General features: G+C 35.2%; 1 protein-coding gene across 1 annotated transcript; it reads right to left on the reverse strand.

Annotated features, from left to right (window-relative positions):
• Positions 1-2: 2 nt before the first annotated feature.
• LOC145784091 (dual specificity mitogen-activated protein kinase kinase 5-like) lies at positions 3-11,280 on the reverse strand. Its single transcript, XM_082595843.1, has 5 exons — positions 11,155-11,280; positions 7,897-8,576; positions 7,118-7,261; positions 3,985-4,271; positions 3-3,053 (listed from the first exon to the last, which is right to left on the reverse strand). The coding sequence occupies exons 1-5, from the start codon at positions 11,278-11,280 to the stop codon at positions 2,785-2,787; spliced, it is 1,506 nt and encodes a 501-aa protein (XP_082451969.1). The 3' UTR covers positions 3-2,784.

Here is an 11,280-nt window from a genome sequence, read left to right on the forward strand (position 1 = left end):
GCCTGGAGAGACAAAAATGGAAATAAAATAGAGAAATAAAACTTGTTTATAATGTTTATCCTACCAACGCAGGGGAATCAAAGCAGCAATTGCGGTGAAGTCGAAACCAAAACCGGGGTTGAATCAAATATAGAATTTCAGATGCATCACAATCGCTATATGAGAGGTTATTGAGCTATAAGGAAAAATTGTTAGAAATGCGATGTCAACCGAATAATACAAATCAGTCAAGCTGCAGTGTTGTCCGCATTTTACGCGGTAATCGAAACATTATATATAAGAAGTTTGCTTTTGCATTTTGCCTCGACATATAGGATGCGCTTAAAATTTTAAGGTGAGCCAAGTAACTTCTTCACGCATTGCAAAGTCATAGTATTCGATGACAGCTCTGGTGCTTGGTCAAGCATGACGAAGCGCATACCGGTGACACGGTAAAGAACCAGACAATGACGAGACACATTCAAATTGCAGCATCTTTGCACAATAAAGTCTGCCGGTTTTACCGGCGGTAAATCAACTTAAAATAATGTCAGATGAACATAATAACGGTCGGAAAACAGCATAAGAAATAGAAGAGTGGTATAACTTCATAAAAGCAGTGATCTACAATTCTAAAGACTAAAAAGAAAATATACTTGCAAAGACAATGCCAAGAAATAGTGCTTCAAAACCAACATTGAAGCAAACATTGTATGATAAAGAATGGAAAATCGATTGCTGTACATATAACACACACAAGACGCTTTTGAAACAGTGATTTTTATATTGTCCATTATGGTTTAAAAGAGATTGTACACTTTTAAAAAATTGCATACAGTTTTTAACCTTTACGTAGCATCGGGGAATGTAGCCAATTTGGTCGAAACATGAATATCCACTGCTTTTATGTTGTATTATCATCGACAATTATCATCACTAAACTTCATTCGAACAATTTCATTTAAAACAATAATAATAATAATGTTTAATATAAAATGATTCAGAGAATACAATTGAAAGGTTTTCAACAAAAAGTTTTGACTTTTGTACAAAAATAACATGAAATGAAATAATTGGTAACAAATCCACTTTGTAAATATCACTCGCACCGGGGTGAGATCGCAACAAAGAAGTTTGAAATACAAAAAACATGTTGCTGAACTCGTTTTGGTAAATTATATTTATGCCAAATACGTATATATACGTGTAATACTTCAGGTAGTGACAACTGGTTAGTGGTTACACATAACTCAATATAGTTTTGTCAATACACAAACTTATACATCTGACCTGTGGCTACTTTCACTTGAAATAAACATCACTAACACGTGTTCAAAATAATGAATTGACAGAAAACATTTCAATTTCAGCATCGCCTGTTGCAGCTAGAGTTATGGCAATGTTTGTACAAGCACCAATTTACAGTCTTGGCTTGAAAGTAAGACGATACTTCGAATGGAATAAGAGAAAGACAAGGAACCGAATGCTCATGAGTGCTACCCTGCCCGTGTTGGATATAGGGACAAATCCGGCAAGTAGCCAACGGGGGGGAGGAATTTCAACAAAACACAATGATGTGCAGGTCTACATTAATCCGACCTTGCAAATACAGCGTGAATAAAGTTACTTTTCTGTGTTTTAGGGAGGTGATTGCCCCCCAGGATCCGCTACTGGTTGGATGGCATGTGGACCGTAGGAGCATCAATAGTACGCTTCTAGAGTGCGTTTAACTGACGACGTTCTGCCATGAGCTCTCAGTTGCTTGGTGACGTCATAACGTTGTCTGAGGCTGTTGTTAGCAGCAGGAAAATATCATTTAACTGACAGTGATATTGCGTGGCTAGGTACAGTAATATTAACTTCTGTAAAACTTGCCCAGTCCTTGTCAAGCGCTGGTGTCTGCCATGATGCAGTTAGTACATATATACACAAGCCATTCAAAATATCACAAAATTAAAACGCTTGTAAGTAGCCTACGTATATGAAATTAGGGAGTGCAATTACCTTCGAGCATAGGTGGAATTGCTATAAGCCATTCTACTAACCACAACCAATGAAAAAAAAGCTTTCTTGCTGTTAAAAGTACAAATTGTTAGTTTACTGAATGCACAATGTAATCGACGAATGCAACCTTGTTTGTGTCGTTTAATTCTTATGCCCTTCGAGCTAAATTTCAAACATCACAGGTAGGCTATTCTCGCTATCAAAGGCACAATGCTAGTTGCATATCTATTCTAGATCTTTCCCACACTACATTCATCTAAAGTTTGATAAAAATCTGTAGCATCATTAGGTCAAGTTGTTTTTATTATAAAACGTTTTATAAATCCTCAAATTGCATAAAAAATGTTTAAGATACAAAAGCGCTTAAGCATCTTTAAAAAATCTCAAGGGCTTAGCGCGATATCATGATAGAAGTGTGACGTCACGGTGCAACGCAATTGCAATGCCTGGCAGCAATGCCTGGCAGCACTGCTGTGGACATCGAACATCAAGGTACAAATTGAAAACAACTCAGCTCAAGTGATGTAATGCATCACTTCGAAGAAAAACAACTTGCGTAGCTAATAAGGTTAAGAGCAATGACAAGGGATCACACTGAATACCTAGCCAGCAAAACTGGCCCTTTTTACATTGATTCAACGTCTGCAGACAATGTAAAAGAACCAGTTTTGCTAGTTGGGTAGGTACATACATAGTAATATGGATATCGTCGCACAATTTGGTTTGAACAATAAAAAATTAAAAACGCATTAGATGCTCAGTGCACATGGTAATATTTATGAAACAACGAAGTATTAAAATCTAACTTCGCATTTTTAATTTTTCTTGCAATTTCATGGAGATCCAATTTGAAACAAGGGACAAGTTTTCCTTATAATCCTTTTGCTTGCACTTAACAATCAAGCCGTGCATACAAAGCTGGTCTGGTAGCAACCGATTCCCGGCTTCTTTCTGCAGACAGCACTTGACAAAGTCACATAAATCTGCTGAGAAATGACTCGTCGACAATCGAGGTGCAGCATCATTCACAATGCATTGCATTACTTCCATTGGGACAACACCTTTGGAGTCTGTGAGATGAAAATTTGCATCAGCGCTGACAACTCAAAAACAATTCACGGTTTTCATAAACTTGAAATTTTAATAAATGGAAAAAGGACTAGGCTATCTATTGTTTATTCTGAAGACATTTTGCTAATATTTTATGTGTTTCTTTGATCAAATACCTTATCTTGAATGACAGTACAAACTTCTAAATTAAAAAAAAAAATACTTAGAAAGTATATAACAAAACAATGAAAACTATTAATACTACAAAAAGTGCTCAATGCCAAGCAAAAAGGCAAAGCAGAGCGAATTAAATCAAATGTAGTTATTACTATCTGAAGCCTTTACAAATTGTTTCACCTAACGGATCATCAGAAGGTCTTATTCAAATAATAGATTCTATTTGAATAAGACCTTCTGATGATCCGTTAGGTGAAACAATTTGTAAAGGCTTCAGATAGTAATAACTACATTTGATTTAGAAAGTATATATATAATAGGGATGTATCAGAATTTTGTTCCAGCATAAGTTGTTATTTACTTTTGGTTCCAGAGGGAACATAATTGCATTCGATAAGAACAAAAAAATACTACTCTGATACTTTTAGAAATAAAGACAAAATATTTTCTATTTACTAGGTACTTAAACAGGAAAACGAAACAAAGTATGAAAATATCAATACTAGTAAAGTCTTATTTATTTTCACACAGTCATAACTTCATAAGTAATATTATTTTGGACTGTAAATAGGCTAGACTTGTAAATCTGTAGTATGTAATAAAATGTAAATAGGATGACTTGATTATATATGTATAAAATTTTTGGAAACAGAATTTTTGTGCAAATTTTGATACTTTGGCTTTGGGCCTATCAATAAGTTGTAGTTCTTGTACACTTCTATTCATTAATGAAAAGCTAAATTTAAGAAACTACAACCACTTTAAGTACGGTACCGATCAATTGAGGATAAGGAAATTTTCCAGTCGCAAGTTGGCACAGAGACAACCCAAAACTCCAAACATCAGAAAATATGGTGTAATCACGACCGATGACTCTCTCCGGTGCCATATAGGCATTAGTTCCCACATAAGTACGAGCAATGGAGTCCACAAGTTGTGTGCTCACACCAAAGTCACATAGTTTGACATATCCACCAGTGTTCACTAAAATATTTGAAGGCTTCACATCACGATGCATTATCCGAAGCAGCCACAAATGCTGGAGGCCATGTGATATTGCACTAAATAAAAGTGTTCAGTGAAATGTTTACATGTAATCTGTCAACAAACACATACAGCAATGTGAATTTAATGAAAAAGGTTAGAAATGGTTCCATTAAAGCTGAGAATGATTTATTTTTGTATTGAATTAACAAAAAGCAGTAATAATCTCTGGGTATATGATATGATTTATTATGCTATACAGTATAAGTTTTATACAGTGAAGTTATTTGACTATACTCTGTAAGCATTTTATCAAAATATTTTAAACTTTTGATTTACTGAAGTACCTACAACACCTAAACCCTTACCTTCGTTAAAGAAAAACATAGCCTATGAATTGGAAAGAAATAGACCTTTTCCGAGCTGATCTCAGTCAAGCGTGACCGGGTAAACACGGTCCTCTGAGATGGCGCAGTCAGAACTGATTTTGCTTGAAACTTGTTGCATTTTTGCGCGTATTGTAAGTTGTAACGACATCGCAACGTTTTCTAAGTAGTTTTTATCTGGACAAACATGTGTTTTAATGTCTATGAAACCTTTTGTCAGTTCGTTTCATTTTATTGACAGAAAGATACCAGTTAACATAATTGGAATAGTTAATCAAATTTGGGCTGTTTGTTGCATGCTTTGCAATTTCAAAGGCCAATACTTTCGTCAGAAAAAGATTAGACATCGCTTGCAAGAATGTTTTGTTAATTTCATCATGTTCATGCAGTGACCTGTTATCACCTCACCTGAATATGAACCGTCTGTTTGTCTGCACTGAATAAAGTGGCTTTAGATGTAAAAATGTGCAGATTTCAAAGAGCGAAATGATTTGTAAACTCTGTACTGCATAAATAGTTTACAGCATGGCCGAAGTAAAACTTGTTTAGTTTAGGTAACATAAAATTCCAAAAATCACCATCAAATGGAATACTCTGTACAAACAGTGACTTGGACGTTGACACAATAAGATCACACCAAGTCATTCCAGATATAGCCATTTGTCCTTGAATTTGAAAATGATAGTGATGAGAGATTTTCAATTGTGGCAAGTTTGTTTTTGCCTGGTTCAGTTCTAAGCAAAAGTCAGGGTAAGACGTTGCTGCTCTGACGCCAGTGGCGTAGCCAGAAAAAAAATTAGGTGGGGGGGCAAATATTTGATGAATTGAAGAGAACGACAAAGTGTTTGATTTAAGACATCGTCACTTGATGTGCAGTGGCGTATCCTGGTGGTTTAAGCAAGGGAAGCAATAAAGCTGGCGGGGGGTTAGAGCGTGCCGAAGGCACGCGTATTCTAGGGGGGTCCGGGAGCATGCTCCCCCGGAAACATTTTGCAAAATTACACTCAAATAATGGATTATAGCGCTTTCTGGAAACACTTTCAGGGTAATTTGCATGAAATTTATTAACAGATAAACAGCTATTAACTTATTAAAGGTTAGATGTTACACACGAACGGGCAAAAATTGCGGCTAAAATTAGAGAACACAAAAACTCAGCTAGACAAAAACCCAACAGAGTAAGCGATTCTGAAATTGCTTCCACAGATTAGTTAAAAGAAGCGTAAATCGCGTAAACTTGGCGCGATTTACGATTTGCAAAATTTATTGGTGCTTTTCTGTGTGTCTAAAATAAATTCTAAAACAAGTCCTGGGGGGTGTTAATAGCCAGATGTCTTGCAAAACGATATAAATTTATACATGCAACCAGTAGCGTAGCCAAGAATTTTGAAAGGGGGGGGTTTTGACCATCCAGCGGCGGGGGGTCTGGGGGGCCTCCCCCAGAAAATGTTGAAAAATTACTTTGAATTTGGTGCATTCTAAGAGCATTTTCAACAAAAATGTGGGTACGAATATTCCTGTAAAATGGTCCTGTCCGGTGGCATAGCAAAAGGATAAGATCATGTTTTCTTCAGCATTTTTTGGAAATAAAGCTAAGTCTCTATGTTTTCTTGTTGCTAATTCCTGGCTGAGATGTTTGGTATTGGCAAAACTCGCTCTTTTAATGCAATTTTGTTAAAAATTAGGCAATTTTTTTTAGACTGAAAGCATCATTCTCAATATCGTGACGTCACACTCGTGCCAAAGGGGGGGTTGTAACCCCCAAAACCCCCCCCTTGGCTACGCCACTGCATGTAACAAATAGCCCTATTTATGAGCTCTATTTAAGAAGTTATAAAGTCGTAAAAACTCATACTTTCTGTTTTCTTAAAGGTCATAAAATATGAATTTTATTTTTTACTTTAACATACAAAATTGAACCCTAATAACTTCTTACATGTAGTTCAAGCAGCTCCTGTAAACATTGAAGTTTAATAATTTGGGAACATGGGCGTAGTCAATAGCCCAAATTTGATTAACTAATCCAAGCATGTTAACTGGTATCTTTCTGTCAAAAAAATGAAACGAACTGACAAAAGGTTTCATAGACATTAAAACACATGTTTGTCCAGATAAAAACTACTTAGAAAACGTTGCGATGTCGTTACAACTTACAATACGCGCAAAAATGCAACAAGTTTCAAGCAAAATCAGTTCTGACTGCGCCATCTCAGAGGGCCGTGTTTACCCGGTCACGCTTGACTGAGATCAGCTCGGAAAAGGTCTATTGGCCCAGACCTAAAACATATTGAATTGATCTATTTTATGTACTGTATGATAATTGAAACAATGTTAAAAGGTTAGACTGTTGCAAAAAATGCTAAAACTAATTTACAGTAGGCTACTACTCAATAAAAGCATATATATATATAATAAAATCAAATATAGTTATTACTATCTGAAGCCTTTACAAATTGTTTCACCTAACGGATCATCAGAAGGTCTTATTCAAATAGAAATATATATATAATATATGATATAGTCTACTCTCAACGCACCTGGCAACATTTCTCAAAACTGGTTCAGGTACAGCCCCATACTGGTTGAGCGAACCACCATCCATATATTCTGTACAGAGTAGCACTCTATTTTCATCAAAATATGCACCATAGAAAGCAATGATGAATGGAGATCCATTGCACCTACATGCATTGTGATAGCTTGTTTGTGTAAATAGTGTAAACTTTTCACACTCTCAATAAAGCTTTAAACATCACTAGTAGTATGGATAGTTGGATACATTTAAGGCCAAATATCTGATCGATGATTTAAAGGTTGCTGGTTTGTCAATGACTGTGTCAGTGTGTCATGGTAAGACACTTAACAGTTACAGTAGACAGAAAAACTTGTTTTTGTCTTTGCATCCTTTTAGACAAAATTGTTACCACCTGGTTTTTTTTTCGCTGAGACTTTTCTGTCATTTGTCCGAAATGACTTGAAAAAAATCATTCATTTTTTCTGATGAAACTATTTCCTTTTAAGTATATAGCTGGTACAAACCAAAATTGGCACTTCCTGACTAGGTACAACATTAAGTTTCGATGAGAAATGTTGTCGTGTTTCTTAGTAAAACATTAAAACAGCGTTGTCGTGTCATTTTGACCAAATTGACTATATTTTTTCGGACATTTTGCTAAAAAATCGGTAATAAAATGTACAAAAACATACCTTTTATCCATCAGTATTTTATTTAAGTTGTTATTACTACCAAATCTTAGCAATTTAAAAGTTTATATTAATTATACGATAAATTGGATAGGATTGATACCAATGGTACCTATTCAAGATTTCCAACTCTTGCAATATTCTTCTTTGCTCTTCACCCGTGAGATCAAGGGTTATTGCTTTCACTGCAGTGGTGATTTGAGATTCTTTATGAAGAGCTTTTCGAACAACACCACTATTACCATTGCCTAATATTTCCATAAATGTTAAAGCATCGTTATTAAATCTCCCCAATTGAAAGCTCAAAGAATCCTTTAGCTGTTCTATGCCATTGTCCATAGTTAATGAGGGATTTTGTGCATCATTGGTTGGAAGAATAGTGCGAGAATGGCAAGATGTGGTGCTCACATGGTAAGAACTTTGTTGAGATGAAAAAGCTCCACTTTTATTGTATCTGTCATTCTCTGTACACAATGTACCACCTAATGGCCTGCCATCACTTGATTGATTAGACAAAAGTAAAGATGAAGCAGTGGGAGCAATGGCAACTTTTAATCCTTGAAAATTTCTTCGCATTGATGGTTTAGCGAGCTTCGGATAAATCAGAAGGTGTGTGTGATCGATCATATCCAATGACTTATCATCAGATACAAACACACCACCTTCCGACTTGTTGTATGATGTATGGAAAGCCACCATTGCTTTAAGTTCATGATTAGTTCTTACAGTAATCCTGTCACCATCTTCATCTTCATACTCAAACGCTGTCACAATAATTTGTTCATTGCTTGCCTGAGTAAAAAATAAATTATTATAGAATGTACAAATATGCAGTAAAGCAGATATCAACAGCATACCTGACAACATTAAAGAATAAGAGTCTTTTGTGTAGCCCAAATAAACCTTTTTACTCTGAGGTTTTGCATCAGAAGTACAAACTGCAACTTGTGGTTGATTTCTTTCAAAATCAAATAATTAATGTGGAAAGGGGAAGACATCCTGTCGTGGCCAACCTGTCACTGGACAACTGATCAATGATCATGACCGACCTGTCGCAAGGACATCTCACCACTAGACAAGAACTTCTTATTAATCTGATTTATATACACTTTCTTTTCATGGCATGCTTGTGACTTATTTGACTTGAACCTTGGACATTTGTTGATCTATTTTAGGAAACAGCAAAAGAGAAATATTAAAACTTCAGAACTGACGATGCACTAGCAAGTGCGAAATATATTTTCTGTTACATCTACTGACTACTGATCCCTGTTACCTTAGCAATTGAGGTTTTAGCTTTCGAGATATGGAACAGGGATCGTGTCAGAACAAGACTAGGTCAGAAAGCGAGGCAGACTCCGACTCAGCAGCAGCCTAGAGCAGTTAGCTAACTTCAATATGGGTTGATTGCTGATGTTTTTAATATTCTACTATCAATGAAAAATAGTTAATATTGATCAAAATGTAAGCCGCCTTTACCAATAGAACCTATTATATCAAATAATTTTATAGTGACCCCTTTACTTCCTAGCTAGAAAATGCATAACATTAGGTATACCGGTACGACAATGTTAACTCAATTGGTAAAGAATTTAATATGAAAATTAATGCTAAAAAGACCAAATCAATGACAATCTCAAAATCACCAGACACTCCAGTACTCCAAATTATAATTGACAATGAAATTATACAAAAAGTAAAATCTTTTTCATATCTTGGTCATTTAATAACTGAAGATGGGAGGTGTGACCATGAAATTCTTAGACGGATACAAATTGCAAGAACTACATTTGGAAAAATGAAAAATATTTTAACCAATCAACGTTTAAATTTATCAACTCGTCTCAGGATCTTAAAATGCTATATCTGGTCGACCCTATTATACAATTCTGAAACTTGGACAACGTCACAAAAAATGGAGAAACGGATCGATGCCTTCGAGCTCTGGACATACAGGCAAATGTTAAAAATTTCATGGAAACAAAAGATCACTAAAAATGAAGTACTCTCCAAATTCAATTCAAGCAAAATGCTCTTACAAACAGTCAAAAGAAGAAAATTGAAGTATTTCGGACACACAATAAGGCAAAATTCATTACAAAGATCATTAATAGAAGGGAAGATAAACGGTAAAAGAAGTAAAGGCAGACCAAGAATGATTTGGACAACAAACATCACAAAATGGACAAAATTAACTTATGAATGTGCAGTACGCACAGCTCATCATCGAGAACAATGGCGCATTGTATCCAACCCTCCATACGAGGAAGGAACAAAATGATGATGATGATACCGGTACACATTAATATCATTTCGATGTAAAAAATGTGGATGTCATCTGCCATTAAAGTTTTTGCATAGCCTACCTGTTAGGTTGCAACTTACGTTCATTTTTCTACAATTTTTTTTTACCGGAGTAGCTTAATATAAAAGCCTAGCTAGAGATATGCCAAAAATTTCTGATTACATTGTGCTAAACAAAGTCAAATATATCCATTGACAGAAGTTTTAATTACGCAATTTTTGTGTACAGAAGAGTTATAAGGAAATCTTTTGACCAATAAAACTAGTCCGAGTAACTCACACCAATCTTGGTGTACGTTTGATGAGATACCATATTTACCGTAAATATAAAATGGTACCGTATATATATACATATAAAATTGTAAACCATACCTAATAAACTTTTTATTTTTCATAATTTGTGCATTTACTTGCAGAGGCGGCTTATATTGTTGATCAATAAGCATTTTTCATCGAAAGTACAATATTAAAAACATCAGCAATCAAACGATATTGGAGTTAGGAGTTTTAAGATTACTCTGTTGCTGTTTTTTGAAACTGATGTCCTAAGTTTGAGACAAACAAGCCATGGGCATGCTATGATAAGAAAGCGTGAATCGGATTAGTAAGGAATTTGCATAAAGTCGTCTAGTGGTGAGATGTCCTTGAAAAAGATCAACCATGGTCAGTTGTCCAGCAACAGGTCAGCTGCAACAGGATATCTTGTTTTTTGTAGAAACTTAAGACAATTTTTCTGAGGATGCTGCTTTAACATAGAAGATATAAAAAACATTGCATGCTCATGTTAATGATTTGATCATGGCTTTGCCTAATGTTAAAAAATAAACTTGGTTATTTGAATATGTGCAACCATTCTAAGCCTGAACAAACATAATGTTAGGTCATTTTAAAAAGTGCAAGAATGATATCTTGAAATACATTATTGGTTGACAAAATGACTCTATAGAACAGGGGTCTCAAACTCAAATCGCCCTGATGATCAATACCGCATGCGGCTGACATGTTGGAGACTTTCTTCTATAGAGCATAAAAAAAAAGCTGACAAAATCTAATAATCAACACATACTTGACTAATCACATCAATCACATCTTGAAATGTAACAGAACTTGGTGAGGGTACATGCCAATCCACTTGTCTATGTTCATCAAAGAAAATTCTTATGGTTAAGGTTTTCGATGTCCACTTTTGCAT

This window comes from Aplidium turbinatum, chromosome 15 (assembly GCF_918807975.1).
Source record: "Aplidium turbinatum chromosome 15, kaAplTurb1.1, whole genome shotgun sequence".
NCBI classification, from domain to species: Eukaryota; Metazoa; Chordata; class Ascidiacea; order Aplousobranchia; family Polyclinidae; genus Aplidium; species Aplidium turbinatum.